Raw genomic sequence first — 24,580 nt, 5'->3', positions numbered from 1 at the left:
TTAATCCAACAAACTTTGTAAAATCTCTTTATGTATGTGCCTTACCTAAATAAACATTTATTTATTTATTTATTTATTTATTTATTTATTTATTTATTTATTTATTTATTTATTTATTTATTTATTTATAAGTGTTTGCTTAGAGATCTTACATTTAAGTTAATTACAGAGATATTGTGATTATGTGTTAATACATTGTTTACATCATGTGCTGTAGAATATCTACAATTTTGATCATTAAAGTGCTGATTGTCATAGATACTGGATAAGAGGTTTAGTTCTGGGTCTATACTTGTTTGCATAAGAAGGCTGGTTGTAGATATCAACGTCTATTGTCTCGTTTTGGTAATAATAATTACTAATTTTGGTAATAATAATTTGGTATAACAATATATTTGGTAAAATAATAATTTTGGTAATATTAATTACTAATTTTGGTAATAATAATTGCCCGAAACGCTATGCGTACTAGTGGCTTTAGATATTTTATGTACTAACTCTGTCTATAAATCCAACATTATGTTTATGAATCAACTATGTATGTACTTTCCTGAATAAAATTTACTTTACTTTACTTTACTAATAGTGTCTTGTAAGACGAGAACAGCAGCGAACACCAACGAGCGCATATGTTTATACGAAAGAGTTACTATATACAAAACTTGTTAGTGAAAGAACTTGTTTCTGGTGTTAACCGACGGTATACGAAACGGCAGTAGTCGATTTGACCAGTCCCCGTCGGCAGGTGAGGGGAGTGAGGGAGCCAGGAGAGGGGAGTGAGGGAGCCAGGTGAGGGGAGTGAGGGAGCCAGGTGAGGGGAGTGAGGGAGCCAGGTGAGGGGAGTGAGGGGGAGGCAGGTGAGGGGAGTGAGGGGGAGGCAGGTGAGGCGGAAGGAGCTGTGGCTGGGAGCAGAGACCCGCTGGTCAGTACTATTTATATATGGCGTATTTTGGCGTGGCGGTGCACACTGGCATATTACCCCGCGCTGCCACACACCTCCTGCACCACCACACTTGTAAACGTGTACCATATTCAATTATATACTTAGAAAGCTGTAAAAGTGCACGTAACTTGTATTACAATAATATGTCATCAGAGTTGACGCTTGTGTCTCCCGATACATATATGTATTTATATATATGTGTGTGTATATACACCACACAAACTTGAGAGTATGTTATATGTTCATGAAAATAGACATACTAATAATTGTGAGCGACACGTGTTAGGGCCTAACTTAAATTAATATATTGTGAACTCCATAGGCCTACCCATCTTGTGAACTGGTGGAAAGGTAAAGAGCATGTTAATTGGCCTAAAACCCCAGCAGCATTCCTTTAGGTATGCCAGTTACAACACTGATGAGCCTGTTATATACATTGGCAGTTTATTCCTAGTTTATTGAGTGTGGCAAGATAAGAGTACCACCAGTCCAGGTACTGGTGTCTGTGCTGCCCCAGGATGAGTCAGGATGAGTCAGGATGAGTGCAGGTCACTTTGGACCCAAGATGGTTTGCCAACAAATTTTAAAACCTACCTTAATCCCACGATTTAACATTATTATTGTATATATAACCAGGCTGCGGTCACCCCTTGGCTGAACGGCTGAATGCCCTGCCCTGGTGACACTATTACTCTCTCATCTATCCTTATCTCAACTATGGTATTTGTGCTTGGGGCTCTACTACCCAAAATCATTTACGTCCTCTAATTACTCAACACAAAGCTGCTATTAGGATAATCTCTAACTCTGGCCCCAGACATCACTTGGTACCCCTACTCAAATCTCTGAATATGTTAGATATTAAGTCACTGCACATCCTCTCATGTGTGTTTCATATATATAAAACGCTGAACTGTAATGTCAATCCTGACCTTAAAAAGCTTCCTAGAAGGTTGTAACAGATCCCATGAGCACCACACCAGAAACAAATACCTATTTGATATTCCAAGAGTACGACTTAGTCAAAGTAGAAATGCTTTACCAATCAAGGGACCTCGAATGTGGAATGACCTTCCCAATTATGTTAAAAACTGTACCTCTCCCAACCAGTTTAAGATAAAAACTAAGTACTACCTAATTAACTCAATGTAAACTACCTCACCCCTAAATGTCTACCCATGTCTACAATTTTAAACAATGCTATTTGTTGACCAAATTGTATTTTTGCTTTTTTATCTGCCATGTTCCCCCCCCCTTTTTTTCTCATTTTTTTTTATTGTTTCTAGACACAATTTATACTTTAATATCAATTAGTATTAAGTTTTAGTCTTAGTGTTTTTCCTGCCCGAAACACTTTGCGTAATAGTGGTTTAGGCATTGTGTGTACTAGCTCTATCTATAAATCCATCAACTTTTGTATCTCACCTTGTATGTATATACTTTACCTGAATAAATATTTGTATTTGTTTGTAACATTCAGGTCACACCATTGGTGGGGTCTGGAGTCCTGTTAGCTTTACCAAAGGTCTCTAGTAAAATATCAGACTCTCCACAGGGTCACCTACTCAGTTATTGGCCTGACCAAACAATACTTATCTGAATGATTTATTTATTTATTTATTTATTTATTTATTTATTTATTTATTTATATACAGTACAAGAAAGTACTTTGGGTTTATGAGAGTACATAGCATTGCTGTTTTTACATTGTTGTAAAGCCACTAGCACACATAGCACTTCGGGCAGGTCCTTAATCTAACATAATTTTAAGTAGGTGATTTCTAGCAAAATTGATTTTTTTTTAACAACAGTGATGAATTCATCATTCATCATACTATAGTTAGGTAATACTGTACCTCTCTAGGTTCACAGTGCACTTATTTAAGCTGGATTGGGTTATTTGATTGTCTTTTGGTAATTCTTTGGGTCTATTAGGTAGCCTAGCCTAATTTTTTTTAATAAAGCCCAATCTTTTGTTTCTGATTTAAGCACTTATTTCTGAATAGGTAAAATGAACTAGTCATCTTACCTGAGCTGTTAGATCAAGGACCTGCCCAAAATGCTATGCATGTTAATGGCTTTGCAAGCTTGTAAAAATACTAATATTATGTAATCTCACAAACCCATTGTACCTTATTGTAAATAAATAAATAAATAAATTATTGACTAGTATTGTTTATTTTTTATATATATAATATGGGTAAACATTGCTCTGATATGTTGAATAAACCATATTGTAGGAAGCCCAGTCCTCTCATCAGTAATTTAACAAATGTCTGAATAACAATCTATTTATCTAACTTGAGTAATGTGGCTTCATTGGACATAAGCCCATGAGACAGATCACTGTTAGGATATAGTACAGTATAAGGATATAGTACACTATAATGTAGGATAATATAACTGAAATTTTAAAATCAACGCTGATTTTCTGTTGCCAGTTCCCAATATCTGGGACAGGATGACTGCTATGCTTATGGAGGTCCCTCAAGTCTAGGCATATGACTGACATTCCCCAGGAAGGAACCCACAACAGTTGCATAACTCCTGGGTACCTATTTACAGTATTGCCACATAAACAAAGATATCAGATGAAAGGAAACATGTCCAAGTGTGTCTGTTCTGTGCAATAATCAAATCTAGAGCTTTTAATTGTGAACTGACTACACTGTCCACTGCAGTACACACTCCACAAGGACCCGCATACAAAGAGTGCAGTGCCTCCAAAGTACCGTCTCCAAAGAGTGCAGTGCTACAAGGGTTTTTGTCCAAACAGTCCAGTGCCCTTGAGAGCTTGAGTACAAATAGTGCAGTACACTTATGTGTAAAGTGAGGTTTAATTATAATCTGGAATGTGACTTGGTATTATTATGTGACTTGGCAATAGTGATATACAGTATTTGTGTGATGTATATGTACTACAACCTTAAAATTCCAGACCTCTGTATAACGGATTTCCCAAAATAATGTACATATTTGCCTTTAGATCTTCCCTCCAAATTTTGATTTCTCTGGAAAAGTTTGAAAGCCATAACTCCTAAATTATTAATTTAGTTCCCAAGATATTTAGCATGTGAACATGTCCATAAACAAAATTTTACGCTTAGGGAAAAAGTGGATGGTTTTGGTTTTATGAAGTTCATATAGTTACCGGTAGTTTTAATTTTGAAAGCAAAAAATTATGTATAGTGTCTCATATATCCTTAGAAACAATACATTGCAATGTTTATTCAAAAGAATGTGTACACAGGACATAGGAGTAATGTACATGTTGTGGGGACAGGAGTTACATAATCAATGAAGCCACTGTTATGCAAAGCGTTTTGGGCAAAAACATAAAAATAGACAAAAAAAATTAACAAATGTGTGAAGGGGTAAGGCACTTAATACTAAAGAAGAAATAAGCAAACAAAGTGAGAATGTTTATAGAAAATAACAAATGAATGCACAAAAGGTGACACATAAGGATGAGAGGCAAGACTAGTACAATATGGAGTCAGTAGTAGTAGCAATAGTACAGTACTGTACTGTAGTTTATTTACAGTAGTAACAGAAAAGAAATACAGGGTGCATTGTAGTTAAGAAAAGTAACTGGACTCTTTCTCGTAACATTTTGTTTGGAACATAACAGAACATAAACTAATATAGTAAGATAAGGTCAATGGGACCAACATTGAAAATGAATAAGGAACATAAAGGACATGAGTAATCACTTTAATAAAGAAATACAAGAAGTTAGACGACAGTACATGCAGAAAGTACATAATACTCAGTAAATACAAATTTAAGACAAGAGTAACACAAAAATAATTTATTATAAGGGAAAATGTGAGTGAAACTAGTTGCATGGAACTGATTATAGGATAATAATCAGTGGTACAGTACTGCTGGAGCTCGCTGGAGCGCCGCTCCAGCACCTCTGCAAGATGGATGATGGAATGATCACTCTGGCTTGTTGCAACTTCAAAAGCAAAATGGTGTTGACATTGTAATAGGACTGCATTCCCACACTAGTGCCACAGAGATAATTAATCACATAGCCATTAATATGAAAATAAAAGTTGCCAGCATATCAAGCAGATAAATTGCAAAATTTCTGTTCTCATTCATGAATCAACAAGCCTGAGCATTAAAACAACTTTGATAGTTTACTTGAAATGTGAAAGTGATAAGAAAGGTAATCTCCATTTCATGTTCTTAGATGTAATTGAACTTCCCAATCAGAAAGCAGCAACTATTGCTAGGTATCTATTGAACTGTCTCAATTATCATGGGTTTGATGACTTATATGTGAAACAGAGCCTTGCAGCATTTGCTAGTGATGGGGCAAGTGTCATGCTTGGTGTCAAATCTGACGTTGCAACAGTTTTCAAAGAACATTACCCTGATATAATAATCTGGCACTGTCTTAATCACAGATTAGAACTTGCAGTAAGTGATTCAGTGAGAGAAGTTCATGGAATTCATAATTTTCAAGCATTTATGGACAAATTGTACTCAGTTTACAGTTGATCACATCTAGATCAAAAGGAACTATCTGAATGTGCCTCTAACCTGTTTACAAGTTATTCCTATTAGTACTGCTGAGTGTGAGAGGGGGTTCAGTCACATGAACCTGATAATTAACAAACATCCTCCTCAAGAATTCTCATAAATCATGTTTCAGCACTTACGTTTGTTAAAACTGCATGAACCTCCTCTAGTTCAATGGAATCTTGAGCCATATGCCATATCATGGCTGTGGCACATGACATCAGGACAAGAGTTGCTTCACTTCCCCCAAAACATCTCACACTTGACCCTTTGTGGAAACTTTTGTGAAACTTCTCACTGGTTGTATTTTGTGGGCATTAAGTGTTTGAGTTTTTTAATTGATAAATTCATGATTGATGTTTTTTCTTTATTTGTTTGATAATTATATTTTATGATAATTAGTGAGTACAAACATGAAATACCTAATCGTGTGATGTATATAGAAACAGGATTGGAAATGACAGGCTTTTGTCAGGCCAACTAGAGCTCCGGCATCTATGAAATTAATACTTCCCCCCTGATAATAATTACATGATATTAAGTAAATATTTCTTAGTCTCTCTTTTAAACTGGTTGGGAGACGTACAGCTTTTAATTACATATGGAAGGTCATCCCACAATTTGAGACCCTTGATTTGCGTTGCATTTCTGCTTTGATCGAATCTCATTCTAGGAATATCTGAGAGATATTTGTTTCTCATGTGGTGACCGCGAGTTCTAACGGCATTCACTTTTTTTATCCATATCTTACCTATGGTATATGTGCCTGGGGATCCAGCACCCTTAAGTACCTCCAACCCCTAATTACTCAACAAAAATCAGCAATTAGAACAATCACAAATTCCAGTCTCAGACACCACTCTGCTCCCTTACTGAAATCCTTGAACATGTTAAATATTAAGTCTACATACATACTCTCAAGTGTTCTCTATATCTATAACACTCTGAATTGCAATGCCAATCCTAACCTTCTAGGAAGCGCTAAAGGTCAGGATTGGCATTGCAATTCAGAGTGTCATAGATATAGTGAACACTTGAGAGTAAGTGCAGAGATTTAATATTTAACACGTTCAAGGATTTCAGTAAGGGAGCAGAGTGGTGTCTGGGACTGGAATTTGTGATTGTTCTAATTGCTGATTTTTGTTGAGTAATTAGAAGTTGGAGGTAGTTAAGGGTTGTGGATCCCCAGGCACATACAGTTACCCATAGGTGAGATATGGATAAAAAAGTGAATGCCGTTATACAGAGTAACTTGGGCAGGGTGAGGAATATAGTAACTAACTTTGGGGAGAATGTCTACTGTTTTAGAAACCTTTTTTGATAATATCTTGTATATGGCAATGAAAATTTAGTTTATTGTCAATGTAAACACCTAGGAACTTCCCATCTACTCTACTCACAATTTGGATATTGTTAATTCTTAGATCAATTTGATTTTTGGACTTGTTAACAAACAAAATGTAAAAGTCTTGTCAATGTTTAAAGTAAGTTTGTTAGCAGTCAACCACAAATGACCTATAAATGAAGGCTGTATCATCAGCAAATAGAATTGGCTTCATATGTTGAGTTGTATTTGAAAAATCATTGATATACATGAGAAAAAGGAGTTGACCAAGTATGCTACCCTGCAGAACACTAATGTTAATTGGGAGACTGGGAGAAGTAGCCTCATTCGCTGAAACATACTGCTACCTGTCACTGAGATAAGATTGCAAGTACTGAAGGAAGTGACCACAGACTCCATAGTGTTGGAGTTTGAGAAGAAGGTTATTGTGGTTAACAGTGTCAAAAGCATATGTAGGTCAACAAACAGACCTATGGAGTACTCATTTTTGTCAAGAGCTGCATGTATTTGGTTAATAATTTTTATAAGAGTATCATTAGTGCTTTTATGGGCCCTGAAGCCATATTGGTTAGAAATGAGTATATTGTGCTTATTGAGAAAGGAATAGAGCTGTTTGTATATGAGTTTCTCAAAGATTTTGGACATGGTGGGAAAGACTGATATTGGTCTAATTTTGTTTATTTCAGTGAGATCACTCTTATAGACTGGAATGACTTTAGCCCTTTTAAGAGCATCTGGGAAGGCTTGGAGCTCCAGTGATTTATTGTAGAGCAATGCTGTTTCAGGAGCTAAAGACTGCTTTCTAGAGTTAATTATAAAATATAATACTGTATAATATCTTTACCTGTAGAAACAATTAGTTATGGTAAAGTTATTGGGCCAGTGGAAGAAATTGTGTGTCTGGTTTTCTTTTGAGAGTGGCAAGTTTCGATAAGCTTCGATTATCAAACCGAGACTCCCAGCCACTGATGTTAACCACTAGACCACCCTGACTTGGTATAAGTTCCCGTGGCGCAGTGGTAACACACTCGCCCCGCACTTTGCGAGCAATTTCGTCTGGGTTCGTATCCTGACCGGGGAGGATTGATTAGACGCCAGTCCTTAACTGTACACCTCTATTCATCCACCAGTGAATGGGTACCTGGTTGTTAAATGATTTAGTGGGCCTTATTCTAGGGAGAATTAAGATTAAGGACTTGCTCGAAATGCTATGTGTGTTAATGGCTTTACAAGAATGTAAGAACTCTTGTATATATAAATAAAATAAAAAAAGTAAAAGTTATACAACCACATACTGAAATAGTTATACTGAAATCACAGGAAGTCTGGTGGCTTCTACTGAAGCCAGTCCAAGTTTTATGCAGCCCCTCCTCCGAATAGACAGTACATTTTAATACTAAATGTAATAAGTACAATCCGAACTACAGGCTTAGTACATAAATACACTAAATTGCCAGAATTGCACCAAAATATTGTGAATGTTAGAGTTTACCTGAAAAGCTGAATAGAAAACCATGACCTAACCTGAATAACCTGTCCTCATACACTTCTTAATGTATGAGGACAAGCATTTTATTGCTTCTTAATTACAGCTAGTACTTAACCTACAGCTATATTGATATTACAGTTTTATAAAACTAATAAAACAAAACTAAAATCTTTCAATAATTATAAAGTAACTCAGGATATTTTCAAATTTTGTTTAAAATCTCTATTGTTTAATAAAACTGAAAAAGATATTCTTTATATTTAAAACTTGTGTATGAAAACACAAAAATTAAACATGAAAACTTCATCCTAAAATTTTGAGTGTCTTAACAGAAAATGAGGAGAATATATGGGGAGGTAAATATAACAGTCCCATAAGTGTAATTATGTACTATGTAGGACAGCCAGGAAATGTACTTATTACATATAGTATTAAAACATACTGTCTATTCGGAGGATGCGTTGGTTTTATGAATAACCCCCAAGTGATTTCAGTAGAAATCTGGTTGTATAACTCATAGCAAGTCAAGGTGGTCCAGTGGTTAGTGTCAACAGCTGGGAGTCTCTCAGTTGCGAGGTTCAAGTCTCCTCAGAGCTCCAGTTGATTTTTTTTTAATGGGCTTAAGTCATTGATATTTAGGGGTCATATTCCCTACATTTAAAAAAGAAGCTTTAACCCTTGTGTTGGTAAGGGCTATTTAGCCATTGTCACCCACAGGCTCATAAAAAAAAATTCTTCTAAACCTGTTAACACTATCGCTCTCTTTGGAAACCCCTCATGTCCACTTTTTTTCTCTCGTGTCCTAGCTTTGGACACTGCTCGCGTCCAATACGAAAAATATTTGTATAAAATTCATTTTCTATCCGATCGACTTTGGCATAGTTTCGAAAGAAGCACCTTTAGAGTGTGTACAATTTGATATCAATATGAAAGATGTAACACAAAACTTGATGTCAGAACACTTGAAAGATTCTAAAAACATTTTTGGTCAAAATTGAAAAATATTTGTTAAAATTCTATTTATTATGCTATTATTATGGGACTAGTTTTAAAAATGCATGCCTTTACATTGCAAACAATTTGATACTAAAATTAATGATGTAACACAAAATTTTATGTCAGAACACTGGAAAGATATAAATAATTTTGTGATGATGAGCGTCCAAAATTAAAATATTTGTTAAAATTCCAGTTATTGCTCTATTATTATTGGACTAGTTTTAAAATACGCGCCTTTATAGTGTGAACAATTTGATACCAAAACGAGCAACGTAACACGAAAATTAATGTTATCAAACTGAACGAATATACACATTAGGTTGCGGGTGTGATAATTGGTTCTCGTTCATGGGTAACTTTAGGCTTTGCTAAAGGAGTCACACTGGTCTTTTGGACAATATATGCATATACACCTGCAGGGAATTTAATTGCGAAAACATTGATACCAAAATGAATGAAGTAGCACGAGAATTAGGGTGAGAAAACTGAAACGAGTATACACATTTTATTGATTTTGTGCGCTGACGGGTAACTTTTCCCGACTTTAGGCCTTGCTGTGGGGAGTCAAGCTTGGTTTTTGGACCTTACAGTATATGCATATACACCTGTAGGGAATTCTATTGTGAACACAATGATACCAAAGCGAGCGACGTAGCACAAGAATTGAGGTGAGAAAACTGAAATGAGTATACACATTTAGTGTTGCCGAGCACCCGCCCGCACCGCTAGGCCTACTTCGTGCATGCGTGGAGTGCACGCCTGGGGCGCAATACTGTTAATTTGTGTTCTCTGATCGCGGAAAAAAATAATAAAAAAATCGTAAATGGCATATTTTTCACGCTATAGGTTGGGGAAGTCTGGCAAAAAAGAGGCACTGAATCAGTGTGCGTCCAAGGCGGCCTGCTCAGCCCCCGCTGTCAGGCAGGAGTGGCCACAAAGAGATAATTACCTAATTATTTCAATAACTCTGATTTTTCTTTTTTTTTGCTATAATATTATTCAATAGTGTGTAGTGTGATATATTTATATAATAAAATGTGTGAATCATCGCTGTACTCAAAATTATAGTGTGCATATTATTGATTCAATTATTGTGTTCATAAAGCAATAAACAAATTCTTTGTCGGTTATTACACTATATACACAGGTTATATATACGTATCTGCATGTTTTGTTCACCATAACAAACCACTAAGTTGATATTGCAAGTCAAAAAGCAGTGAGGTGTGGCCACCACATCTGCCAGTCAGCCTCTCACTGCCACTCCCTCCCTCAGTGACTCCTCACTCACCCACATCCTCCTCCCACCATACTGTTCTTGCTTTTACTCACTATATACTGACATTTTATATAAGTACCTACATGTTCTGTTCACCATAACTGTTCATCTAAGCTGGTATAGTGCCTAAAGAGCATAGTGGCCACTCCTACCATACTGATAAATCATGTAGATGTTGCCAACTCCCTCACCAAGATGGCATGTCCTCACACTCCTTTTGCTGTTATTACACTATATATACACATTATATAGTATCTACATTTGTGTTCACCATAACGAACCACTAAGCTGGTATGCTGAGTGGCAGTGGCAGTGGCAGCTAGTGGCAGCCCGCCACTGGCTGTCACTCCCTCCCGCCCTCACCTCATCTGACTCGCCACCATTCTTCTCCCACCATACTGTTTTTGCTGTTATTCACTATATACAGACGTTATAAGTATCTGCATGTTTTGTTCACCATAGCGAACAACTAATTTATTTATTTATTTATTTATTTATTTATTTATATACATACAAGAAGGTACATTGGGATTGTGAGGATACATAGCATAGTAATTACATTCTTGTAAAGCCACTAGTATGCGCAGCGTTTCGGGCAGGTCCTTAACCTAAGAAAATTTTAAGTAGGTAAATACTAGCAAAATTTATAAAAATGATAACAGGTACATATGAAGAAAAAAATGGAAGATGAGAGAAATTTGTAGGTATGTTAAAGCACATAGGTACCTCTGATTGATTGCATTGACAGCTTGAATGGTAGTTTAAAAAAATTAATTGGCACAATACAGCATATAGCTAACACATAAAAGAAGACAGCATTGAACATAATACAAATACTGTACAAATAAAAATATACAAATACAAATATTTATTCAGGTAAAGTATATACATACAAGGTGAGATACAAAAAGTTGATGGATTTATAGATAGAGCTAGTACATACAATGCCTAAAGCCACTATTACACAAAGTGTTTTGGGCAGGAAAAACACTAAGACTAAAACTTAATACTAATTGAGATTAAAGTATAAATTGTGTTGAGAAAATAAAAAAAAAAATAAAAGGGGGAGAAACATCGCAGAAAAAATAGCAAAAAATACAATTTGGTCAACAAACAGCATTGTTTAAAATAGACATGGGTTGACATTTTGGGGATGAGGTAGGTTACAGGGAGTTAATTAGGTAGTACAGTACTTAGTTTTTATCTTAAACTGGTTGGGAGAGGCACAGTCTTTAACATAATTGGGAAGGTCATTTCACATTCTGGGTCCCTTGACTTGTAAAGCATTTCTAGTTTGATTAAGTCGTACTCTTGGAATATCAAATAGGTATTTGTTTCTGGTGTGGTGCTCATGGGTTCTGTTACAACCTTCTAGGAAGCTTTTAAGGTCAGGATTGACATTACAGTTCAGCATTTTATATATATAAAATACACATGAGAGGATGTGCAGTGACTTAATATCTAACATATTCAGAGATTTGAATAAGGGTACCGAGTGATGTCTGGGGCCAGAGTTAGATATTGTCCTAATAGCAGCTTTGTGTTGAGTAATTAGAGGACGTAAATGATTTTGGGTAGTAGTAGAACCCCAAGCACAAATACCATAGTTGAGATAAGGATAGATGAGAGAGTAATAGTGTCACCAGGGCAGGGCAAGGTACATTATACATAATACGTACATAACTAACTACATAACTAAGACCTTACCTTTAAAGAACACAATAAAGTAGCCGTCACAACTGCAAGAAAAATGACAGGTTGGATAACAAGAACTTTCCACACTAGAGATGCTATACCGATGATGATACTTTTCAAAACGCTTGTGCTCTCTAGAGTGGAGTACTGCTGCACAATGACAGCCCCTTTCAAAGCTGGAGAAATTGCTGACCTGGAGAGCGTGCAGAGATTCTTTACTGCTAGAATCCACTCAGTAAAACATCTAAACTATTGGGACTGACTAAAAAGCCTAAATCTGTACTCCCTGGAGTGCAGGCAGGAGAGATACATAATAATTTACACGTGGAAAATATTAGAGGGGCTGGTCCCAAACCTGCACATAGAAATAACATCACATGAGACCAGAAGACATGGCAGGATGTGCAGAATACCCCCGTCAAAAAGCAGAGGTGCAACAGGTACTCTGAGAGAGAACTCTCAACATCAGAGGCCCGAGACTGTTCAACACGCTTCCGCCACACATAAGGGGCATAACTGGCAATCCCCTCACAGTGTTCAAGAGAGAACTGGATAAGCACCTCCAAAGGATACCTGATCAACCAGCTGTGATTCATACGTCAAGCTGCGAGCAGCTGCGTCCAACAGCCTGGTTGATCATTCCAGCAACCAGGAGGCCTGGTCGACGACCGGGCCGCGGGAACGCTAAGCCCCGAAAGCACCTCAAGGTAACCTCAAGGTAACTAAGCTGGTATATTGAGTCCAGACAGTAAAAGGTGGTCACACAGAGTCAGCAGACAACGCTACCTTCCTCCCCACCAAGATTACTCCTCCCACTACAGCGGTAATTATCACAACAATCTTGCTATTATCAGAATCCTGGTCATTTTTATCACAGTCAGGGGTCTTCTGTAATACTATCATCACTAAAGAATAGCATGTTCATGTATATTATGACATTTTTAGGGGATGCTGTGGTTACAAGCTGAACAGCAGTGCTGTGAGCTCATGCTGTGTGTGCCAGCTTTGGTGGCTCACTCAGTACTGAGGACCTCACACCCGGGAATGTGGCCCACGATTTAAAAAAAATGGCGTCTGTTTACAAGAGCCCTGATGAAGGTGAAATGAACCCTGTGTATCCGTGAGCCGTTTAAATCTTGCGTAGTACGCCAACACGTCATATGACGTGATGCACAATTTATAGCAAGTTACTCAACACTTCATATGACCTGTTGTGCAGTTTAAGGGTTAAAGGGCTTAATACTGGAAAATACTGAAGATGATGGTAAATTCTCTTTAGTTAGGTTCTCCTGTAGATGTCCATTGTAGGATAGGTTAAAATTAAAAATAAATTCAGTAAAATTTTGCCATAGTGTGTGGAAAAACTAAAGTTTTAATGTTAACTCCTTTAATATGGCTCTGATTACATTTTAAAATTTGTTGTAGATAACTGCCTCAGTTGGCGCCTTTTGAATGTCAATGAGTATATTAAATGCAATATTCTAGGATTTGATTTCATTTTGATTTCATTAAAAAAAAAACTAACCAAATCCTGGGAATAATCAATTGTACCATTGACTAAGGAAAAGAAGGTAGTGATTCAGCTGGATAAATCTCACCCTCACTTGGATTATTGTATCCAAGCATGGAGTCCTTCTCTTCAGAATGACATATCTGCTTTGGAGAAAGTACAGTACAACACTGGGTAATAAAAATCATCCCAGAACTGGATGACATGGCGTTCCGCGAGCGCTATGTCATGGGTTCGTATCCTGGCCGGGGATGATTTACTGGGCGCAATTCCTTAACTGTAGCCTCTGTTTAACGCAACAGTAAAATGTGTACTTGGATGAAAAAACGATTCTTCGCGGCAGGGGATCGTATTCCAGGGACCATAGAATTAAGGACTTGCCCGAAACGCTACGCGTACTAGTGGCTGTACAAGAATGTAACAACTCTTGTATATATCTCAAAAAAAAAAAAAAAAAAAAAAAATATCTCAAAAAAAAAAAACTAAGTCAACTCTCGTACCAGAAACGGTTGAGGGCCACAGGGCTAACAACACTGCAAACCAGTCATAACAGAACTGATCTCATTAAACCTTTAAAATAATAAAGAATTTGGAGGATGTTGATCCAGACAATTTCTTCTAAATGTCAGATGTATCACAAAAAAGGAGCAACGATTTCAATCTCAACAAGCCACAATGTTGGACTGAAAACAGGGGATGCATTTTTACTCACAGGGTTATAAACTCATGGAACTGCCTACCCACCTTAGCCATAAATGCCTAAACTCTGTACAATTTTAAAATCCAGCTGGAAAAGATCATCATGACAAATGGTGTGGGGGGGGGGGGCTTTCACAAGCCACAGGCCTCCTTGTCCTCATTGAGACCAATAGAGTGTTAGTGGCCCTCAAGTAAGTTTAGGTAAATTTTGAGCTCGCATAATTTTCATTCACCAAGGTGTGGACCTCACTAGGTTTTGAAAATATGGTTTTGATGTTGGGGCATTATAAATATGGAAAATTTGGTTATAAATAACAAGAAAAAGGACAATAATGGCATTTAAAAATCTAGATTGGGTCCTGAATGATATGATCCAAATTTGGAGGTTGAGTTTTATGTTAGGGATGCTGAAGTTAACAAGTCATAAAAGCATACCAGTATTTTATAATGCAAAATATAATTTTTTTTCTGGGGGGAGCCCCGTTGGCTCCTCGGAGCTATTCCAGGCTGATATGCTAATGTCAGACTTTGGCATCAGTCATGTGTATGGAGTTCTTAGGCCTACCAGGGACCATGGCCAGAACCGGGCCCCCCTCAGAGAGGCAAGGGGAGCAATGGCCTATAGAAGCCCCCGTGTGGTTGGAAGCATTCTATGTCTGCCATCGACCGGAACAGGCACCCAGAAAGGTAAGCACCTCAAAACAAACCTCTATTCTGGTTAAAATTGCTACCAAAAGCCGAACTAGTGGATAGAACTCCCCAACAGAAAACAAGCAAACTAGTGTGACGTCACACACCGCCGCGCCGGTGTCTGCACAGCTCCCCCCTCCCCGGGAGGGGGAAGGGGGAGCCCCAGACCCTCCACGCCGGCTACCCACACCTCATTTCTTGAGGCTGATGCTATAGGCAATGGTCGTGTGCTCTGGCTCCGGTGTCGCTACTGCACTGTGCTTTGCGTGTGGTGTTGGTTTTGTGGGTGCGAGAGCCAGGAGTTATCTTTAGTACTCGGGCTGCATGCGCCTAGGGCTGCCTTCCCTAAGTGCCCAGTAAGTACTGCCCTTGGGGCTTGGGGCCACCTTCCACAGGCTCCTCGGGGTCTGCCTCTGCTGGTCCGTTTTACCTTTCGGTTTTTCGGCCGCCTGTTGGGCTCTTGGATGTTCTGTTCTCCCTTGTTACCGGCAGGTAAGAGGCAGTTTGCACTGGTAGGGGCGCAGGGTGCTGCTCAGCTTGTATTCCCGACATCGCGGCCGGCTCTGTTCCTTGGGGTTCGCTGTCCTCTTGCGGGGTTTTGTTTTTCTTTTTGTTTTTGCCTGGTGGGGGTTCTGTCATTTTATTTAGTTTGTTTTTGCCCTTCCACTGTTCTCCTCGGTGGCGCCCCCTGCTAGGTCCCCGTGAGTGTACACGTCCCTGGAGTTCAGCTATAGAAGTTTGCTTGGTAGTTTTGGGCGCCGGTTTGCAGCACCCTGCCTGGGACTACCTGAGCACGAGTCCTCTTAAAGTAAACGCTCAGGACCCTGGGAATCCCCTAGGGGGCGCGTGGGTCCGATGGATGTGACCCCAGAGTCCCCACTCGCTGTGTGCGAGTTTGAGGGTTGCTCGGTCCCCTTGTCTCAGGGTGACCCTCATTGTTTTTGCCTCTGCCACGCTGCCTGTTGGGTCGGTGATACTTTCGACCCTGAGTCCTGTGAGTGTTGCTGCTTGCTTGTGACTCAATTTACCCAATCCTCTGATGATTCTATTCGGGTACAGGCGGTGCGTGCGTTGCAGTCTAGGTTTCGTCTGTTGCAACGCGCTCGGTTGGTTGCTCACCCGGATGCCCCGGGGCTGCCCCGCTTTGCTTTTCGAGACCCAGACTTGGGGGTGGGGGTCGCTTCGATCCTGGTTCAGTCTGCACCTCCTTGTCCTTCTCCTTCTGTTCGTTCTGGGGTCCCCCCCCCCCTGCTTCCGGCCCCGAAGCGTCTGAGGGTTTCGGGGTCGGAGCAGGAGTTACTTGATCTCAAGACTCGGGCAGCTTCGGGGGGTGCCCCTTCGGGGGGGGGGGGGGGCGGCAGAGGCATTCAAGTCTTGTCTCCCGGCCGCAGCTTCTGGGTCTGACCAGTGGGCCCCCCTTCCTCCAGCTTTTCTGGCTGCTCCGTCCTTGTCTTGTGGGGTCGGAGCATGGGGAGAAGACTCGGCCTCAGGTCCTGTGGTGAAGGACCTCGAGGCTGGGGAGGGGCTGACTTTGGGGCCTTGGGCCCCGCTGGACCCCGTCTGGATTTTTCTTCCCTCTGAGCGGGGCTTATTGTTACAAGGAGTGGGGTTTTCTTTTCCCCCCTCTGCGTACGAATTGGATTTGGTGTCGGCCCCTCCCCAGGTTCGGTTCCGTGTTCCCCCGGGTACGTCGGTTACGTCCTTCCGGAGGTTTTCGGCTTATCGCATCCAACCTGGTGTGGTGCGAGCGGCCTTTGCAGCTTACCTCCTGCGTAACCCGGATTATGCCTTGGAAATGGATCCGTCCGAATTCAGGTTTGGGACTTCGTTCCCTTTCTGGCTTGTTACGGACCCGAGCCCAGCGTCCGAGCACGGAGCAGTGACGACAGCGCCATCTGTGGGTCAGCTCCCGAAACCCCCTCCAAATGGACGACGCCACCTAGTGAGGACGAGGTATACTGGCCACAAGGGCTAGTTTCCAGTCCTAATCAACTCGTGACGTAGCCGCTGCTGACCTCTGGTGAGGTGACGCTTAGACAGCAACGCCATCTATGGAGTAGATGGGTGGGCGTTTGTGTCTAAGCCGGTAAGTGAGATGCCCTAGAGTGTAACCAGTACTGATGACGTGTCTGATTACAGAGTCGACCTGGGACTGCTGTAATGAACGTTGGATCAGTCTACCCAAGGCAGTCGAAGAATCTCCACGTGTTTGCTGCAGCAGCTGTGAGTCGCCCCCCCCGGATGAACACTGTGGTGTTAGCCTGCCTGTGACGTGGCAGTTGAGGAATTGTCGTACCTGGGACTGACTGGTGGAGAAGACTAACCACTGGGGTGTTGTGGTGAGGAGAGTGATCTGTGGGATCACACGAGGCTCCTGCCTAGGGCTCGCAACCCTAGTATCGGTCGTGGAGTGGCTTAACCTGCGGAACTGATCGGAACCTGCCAGCTACAGGCTGGATTTGTGGTTGAAGACCTCCACTACGGTGGCCTAACCTGCAGAACTGATTGGAACTTGCCAGCTACAGGCTGGATTTGTGGTTGACGGCCTCCACGACTGCGCACCCAGTGGGATTGTGATTTGGCTGGCCTGTGGCCAGGGTAGACTCGTTAAGAGAATCTAAGGATTCGTCGAGAGGCCACAAGAAGAGAACCAGGGCTACTCGTCTTGAGCACTGTTAAGCAGGGCATCCTGTGTCTTCAGAAGAAGACAAGATTGTACATAATAGTGTTTATACCTCCCCCGAGTGATAATTTATATATTATTTATGGTGATGGTGATAATTATATGTTTAAGTTTTTGCCTTTGTCTCCCTTCCCCTTTAATTTACTTGCGTTACGGATCACATCCCTTGAAAGCCACTACTAGCTTGGGGCCGGATACCCTACCTCTAACAACATCAGAGAAAGAACCCAGTTGCGACCCGAGAGAGCCGTAACATGGCTCCGTTACGAGGTTCCGGAGTTGTCCTGGCTAGCAGACTGCCCCTTGTTTGTTCTGGATTCCTGGCATTCCTTCTGTCGTTCCCGCACGCTGGAGTGGCGGGAAGCTTCCATGGTGCTTCAGGTTTTCCTGGGGGGCGAGCTTGAGTACCTGAATGAGTGCTTGTTTGCCCCTGCCCTTCCCCGCGATGTGGGCGTTATTCAGCTCCATGTGCAGGTTCCCACCCTTTCGGCGGCACTTGTTGAGGAGGACTTGTGCGCCCGGGGCCTTTTGGCCTCGTTGGCTTCGGCCTTGCGGTTCTTTTCCCTCCTGGAGCTGTCTTCGGATTGGCTCGTGGAGGATGTGAGGACGCTTGGGTCCGTCCCGGGGTCCGGCACCTTGTCCTCGGCTGCGCGTTCGTTGGCTGCCTTGTTGAAGCTGTTCACGCCGATTTTGCGGGATGCGGTTTCCCTGTTTTATGCTTCCTGTCTCGCGTGTCGGCAGACGGTGCTGGGTTCCTCTGTGGAATCTGCTTGGGCTCTGGCTCTTAGGCGTTCTTCACCTTTTTGTCCTCTTCTGTTAGAGGAGTCGGCTGTGGTGCAGTTTATTCAGGCTGCGTCGGCGGCTTGTCGTCCGATGTCGAACTTGTTGGTTTTCCGAGGGTCCCGGGGTGGGTCTTCCCAGAAAGGTCGTGCCAGGGCTCGGGGTTCCTCTCGTCGTGGTAGGCCTCTGGTGTCAGGTTCGGGTTTGGCTCCTGCGGACCCTCCCTCGTCTGGTCGGCGCGGTGTTCGCGCTGTGCGGGGTTCTGGGTCTCGTAAGGGTTGCCGGCCCTTTCGCGGTTTGCCCCATTGATGGGGCGATGGTGGGGGCGGCTTGCACTGTTCGCCCGCGCCTGGTCCCACGATTTGTGGGCCTTTCGGGTCGTGTCTCGCGGCCTGCGGTGGCGTTGGGTGGCCCCTCCTCCCTTGGGGGGAGGGGGGGAGGGGCTGGCAGGGCAGGTTTCTTCCCCTGCGCTCTGTTGAGTCGTCTTGGAGTGGGTACGCTTGGGCGGCGTCGAAACGATGTCGTCCCTCAGATGGGTTTCCCGTCTGTTTCCAGTTCCGAAACGGGACTGCGCGAGCCTGCGGTTCATTCTGGACTTGTCCCGTCTGAACCCCTGGGTTCATTGCCCCCTCCTTTCGGATGACTACGCTGTCTCAGGTTCGGCTCCTCTTGAAGCTGGGAGCTTGGATGATGTCCCTGGACCTCCGGGACGCTTATTGGCATGTCCCGATTCATCCATGTTTCAGGGACTGGCTCGGTTTTGTTGTGGGGCGTCTGAGTTACCGCTTTCGTTGTCTCCCGTTCGGGTTGAACCTGGCACCTCGCGTGTTCACGCGCCTTACACGGGTTGTGGTGGCTCGTTTGCGTCTCCTAGGTGTTCGGGTGTTGGCCTACCTCAACGACTGGCTGGTTTGGGCTCCCAGCCAGTCAGCTTGCTTGCTAGCCAGGGATTTGGTTCTTTCCCAGCTCGCCGAGTTCGGGTTCTTGGTGAACTGGAGGAAGTCACATCTGGTTCCCTCTCAGGTTCGGACTTGGCTGGGTCTCGTTTGGGACTCTCGAACCGCCTCCTTGTCTCTCCCTCTGGAGTCTCTCCTGCGGCTGCGGTCCCGCCTTCGTCTGTTTCTGGAGAGCCCTCGGGTCACGCGGCGGTTGCTCGAGGGGCTGTGCGGGAGCCTGAACTTCGCAATGGTGGTCTTCCCGCCGGGTCGGGTTTGGCTTCGATGGCTGTTCTGGTTCCTTCGGGGTTCCCCCTTCCGCCTCTCTCGCGCTTGCAAAGTTCGACCCCCGGGGGCCTTGCGTCGGTTGCTGCGTCACCGGCTTCCTCTTCGGGTTTTTCGGGGTTCAGTGCCTTGGCGCCTACCCGAGCCCTCGCTCGATGTGCACACGGATGCGTCGTCTCTCAGCTGGGGTTTTGTGACTAGTGCTCACCAGGCCGGCCAGGGGCGTTGGGATCCATCCTTCCGTCGAGCTCACAGCACGGTGTGGGAGTTCGCGGCAGTGTGGTTTGCTCTGGGGAGGATTCGGGTGGCCCGCGGATCGACGATTCGGCTCCATTCGGACTGCTCTCCGGTGGTTCATTGCCTGAACCGCGGGGGTTCGATGCGGTCCTTGTCTCTTTGGGGTTGGTTGCTTCGGGTGACTCGTCTGCTGAGTTCTCGGGGTTTGGCTCTCCTGGCGGTTCACGTTCACGTACGGGGAGTGTCCAACGTCTTGGCCGACGCCCTGTCTCGCTTCGTTCCCCTCTCCACGGAGTGGACGGTCGACGACGAGTCCTTCCATTGGCTTTGCCAGACGTTCGGGCGCCCCGAGGTGGACCTCTTCGCGTCGGCGTGGTCGCGGCATCTTCCCGTTTATGCGGCGCCCTTCCCCGATCGCGAGGCCGTCGGGGTCGATGCCTTTTGGCTAGACTGGTCGAGGTGAGGGTTCCTGTACCTCTTTCCCCCGGTTCGGCTGTTGCTCCAGGTCCTGACTCGCTTAGAGACTTACCAGGGGAAAGTTGTCCTTCTGGCCCCCTGGTGGCCGGCCCAGCCTTGGTTTCAGGCGCTGGTTGCTTGGTGTCCGAACCCGAGGGTTTTCCTGCGGCTCCGCCTCTTTCAGCAGATCGGGCCAATACGTCACGTGGCTGGTTCGATCTTCTCCTCGAGTCTTCGCGTATGGGTTTTTTGACTCGAGTCTATCATCATCTCTATGGTGATCAGGTGGCCTCCTTGTTGGTGTCCCACCTGAGGGCTTCTTCTCGGCAGCAGTATGAAGTTTCCTGGCGGTCCTTCCGTTTCTTTTTGTGTCTTCGTCGTGTTAGTTCCTTGTCTGTTCGGGTGGTCTTGTCCTTCCTCTCGTGGTTGTTTCAGGACCATTGTCTTATGCCTAACACAGTCGCCTTGTATCATGCGGCGCTGGCGGAGCCGCTTCAGCTTGCTTTCGGTATCGATGTTACGTCTGCGCCGTTTCGCAAGCTGTCTCGTGCATTGCTTCACCTCCGGCCTGCTCATGCGTCGCCTGAGCCGTCCTGGTCTTTGGACAGAGTGCTCGCTTTCCTTTCGTCTCCTCGTTTCGTTGTGGCCCCTTCGGTGCAGGATTGTTTTTCCAAGGCACTTTTCTTGTTGGCTTTGGCCTCTGGGGGTCGGGTAGGGGAGCTTCATGCTCTCCTCCGGCGCAGGGGTTTCTGCTCTTTTGGTTGTGGTGATTGTTTTGTTCGTTTGCAGCCGTCTCCCTCTTTTCTGGTGAAGAATGAGACTGCTGCGTTCTGGAGGGGTCCATGGGTGGTTGATGCTTGGTTGGTCAGGCCGGGGGTGCATCATGTTTTGTGTCCGGTTGCGGCGCTTCGCTGTTATTTGCGCGCCACGGCTTTTGTGTCCGGGGACGTGCTGTGGGTTGATCTGGTTTCCCTTCTTCCCTGTTCGCGGGTTCGGGTCTCCCAGGTCGTCCGCAGGGTTATTAAGTCCAACCAGCCTGCGGTCTATCCCCGTGCCCATGACGTTCGTAAGTTCGCGGCTCCTGCTGCCGTCTTTGGGAATATGTCTTGGTCTGATATTCGGGCGCAGGGATTTTGGCGGTCGAACAAGGTCCTGGCTGCTCGTTACCTTGTGAATGTCCCTGGGCCCCGTCGGGCCTGTGTTGCTTTGGGTCGGCGGTTGCAGCCAGTTGTCTCGGCTTCGAGTTGAGGAGTGAGCGACGACCGCCTCCCGTGTAAGTCCCTCTTTTTCCGTCTGTGGGTAGTTAGCTCTGGGGAGCCGACGGGGCTCCCCCCAGAAAACCGGCGTTGAATGTAATGAAACACCATTTTCTGGGTGAGTCCCGGAGGCTCCCCGGCATCCCTCCCTCCCTCTGGTCGGCGGTTTTTCGCGTTTTTGACATCCAGCCTCAAGAACTGAGGTGTGGGTAGCCGGCGTGGAGGGTCTGGGGCTCCCCTTTCCCCCTCCCGGGGAGGGGGGAGCTGCGCAGACAGCGGCGCGGCGGTGTGTGACGTCACACTAGTTTGCTTGTTTTCGGCTGGGGAGTTCTATCCACTAGTTCGGCTTTTGGTAGCAATTTTAACCAGAATAGGGGTTTGTTTTGAGGCGCTTACCTTTCTGGGTGCCTGTTCCGGTCGATGGCAGACATAGAATGCTTCCAACCACACGGGGGCTTCTATAGGCCATTGCTTCCCTTGCCTCTCTGAGGGGGCCCGGTTCTGGCCGTGGTCCCCGGTAGGCCTAAGAACTCCATACACATGACTGATGCCAAAGTCTGACATTAGCATATCAGCCTGGATAGCTCCGAGGAGCCTCCAGGACTCACCCAGAAAATGGCATTTCATTACATTCAACGCTGGTTTATTTAAATTATTTCATTATATAAAGATTTATTTGATTACTTTTTTGCATGAGTGATTAATATAGTTTAATATTCAATGCCTATACATTTTAGTTCATCAAGCTAAAGCATTGACTGGTCTCACTTCAGTTTGAGAGTTGAGTGTTCATGTGATATTGTAGTGTCCTAACTACTGTACAGTATTTAAATCTGAGCCCTATAGAGTTGTGAATATGAATCTAAATGATAAATGATGTAAACAGTTGATTAGATTAGAAGTTTGTTTTACAACGCTCTCCCACATAGAGCTCTGCGACTCCGGCCACACTCAGCTCTCTGCTCTGCTCCAAGTTCCGTCTCAACGTCTACGACACTGCTGTATCCAGGACTACTAAAGACCCTGGAGTGACCCACGGTCACTCCGGGGTCACCAATGTAACGTACGATTATGTTACGTTGTAGGGCAGATTAGATACACAGTGTTTAGTGAGTTTCATATTTATTTAGTAATCCTGGATACAGCAGTGTCGTAGATGTTGAGACGGAGGTTGGAGCAGAGAGCTGAGTGTGGCCGGAGTCGCGGAGCTCTATGTGGGAGAGCGTTGTAGTTGGATGCGGTCTTAGTCTGCTGCCTGTTCTGTGTCGAAGCTGTAGCATCTTAGAGACAATTAGAACTGCCTACGCCGAGTGCTACATTCTTGACTGGAAATTGTACTGGTTTGCTATTCTCAAATCGCTTGCTTATATACGGTGACTACACCTCACAATAAGATAGGAGGGTGGAAAACCCATTACCTGTAAATAGGGATAGGATTATAACTTGTGTAGTTAGTGCTAACTAGTTATGCCATTAAGATGATGAGATAATGGAGTGAGTATAAGTTTACTCGCTACATATATATCATATAGTACATACATCATCATTAGAACATTTTAATTTTCACGGGTGGGCAAGCATCATCTCTGATACAAAATAAAACTGCAATAATAATAATAAAAGGTTTTAGATATTAAATAATAAAATAATTAAAATATCGCTCGGACATTCATTATTCTGTACTATAATAATCTGTATAGCATCATGGATAAACAAGCACTCCCGCACATTATTTCAGATAATACTCTACTGTATATGAGAGAATAAAAAAGTTGATACATTTTCTAATTACCAGTACAATTTCACTTCTTGATTTCAGAATAATGGACAAGCCACATCTGCGACCTTTCGGTGCAGGTGGAGGAACTGGTGGAAGTGGTATTAGTGGTGGTGAATACTCCCAGATTGGAGGTTCAGACTCTGATGACTCACGATCCAGCATCTCTCGCTCAGATGACAATGAGAACGAAGGTCTTCCCTGTATTATTTACACTTCTGACGATTCAGCAGATGTAGGCCAGTCTGACAGTACTTGTATAGACTCTGAGGGAATGGGATACATTGCTCACAATGTGCAGTAAGTCATATATATATATTACTTATCCATTGTTAGTCAGTAATGTTACATGACCTTCTCCTGGCTGTATATTCTGTTAAGCTGAACTTTGTTAAACTTCTGATGGATGACTGTTGTTATGTAATTGTAGATATAAGGTAATTTTTGGAGAGGGCTCCTTGGTGCTTGATGTCTGGCCAGCTCTGCCCAGTCCAATCCCAACACCAGGCCCTTGCAAGATATATATATATTTTTAAGCCTACCAGGGACCAGAGGCCAGAACCTGGTTTTCCCTCTAAGGAGGTGCAAGGAGAATTGAATTCTAGATCACCTTAACCATTGTGTGGCGCCGGGCTATTTAGCATTTGTCACCCACAGGCGCATACCAAAAAAAAAAAAAATATTTTTTCTTCTAAACCTGTTAACACTTTCGCGCTTTCCAGTAGACGTGACTCGTCATCAATATTTTAAGCACACAGCACTCGTGCCCCTCGGGGGCGTCACGAGCAAAAATATTTGTATAAAATCCATTTATTATCCGATCAACTTGGGAATAGTATACAAATGTTTGCCATGAAATTTACGTTTTCTCTAATAGCCGAACAGCTTATAAAAGAAAACGGCGTGGCAGTGAATCATCGTGGTAAAACAATTGTATTATTGACACGACGAGTGTAATCGACGTAGTTTTTATATATGTTGCCGGTCGA

At 43.5% G+C, this 24,580-nt stretch overlaps 1 protein-coding gene across 5 annotated transcripts in view; it reads left to right on the top strand.

Annotated features, from left to right (window-relative positions):
• Positions 1 to 720: 720 nt before the first annotated feature.
• LOC123757626 (maltase A2) overlaps positions 721 to 24,580 on the top strand; it is a 443,152-nt gene continuing 419,292 nt past the window's right edge. For 3 of the 5 annotated variants that reach the window (XM_069326926.1, XM_045741456.2, XM_069326922.1), the window contains exons 1-2: positions 847 to 922; positions 23,634 to 23,891. In XM_069326926.1, the coding sequence (XP_069183027.1) occupies positions 23,638 to 23,891 (254 nt within the window). In that variant the 5' untranslated portion in view covers positions 847 to 922; positions 23,634 to 23,637. The other 2 variants (XM_069326925.1, XM_069326923.1) reach the window with 2 other exon arrangements.

Source organism: Procambarus clarkii, chromosome 19 (assembly GCF_040958095.1).
Source record: "Procambarus clarkii isolate CNS0578487 chromosome 19, FALCON_Pclarkii_2.0, whole genome shotgun sequence".
Taxonomy (NCBI): domain Eukaryota; kingdom Metazoa; phylum Arthropoda; class Malacostraca; order Decapoda; family Cambaridae; genus Procambarus; species Procambarus clarkii.
This window is presented reverse-complemented; position numbering and strand designations above follow the sequence as displayed.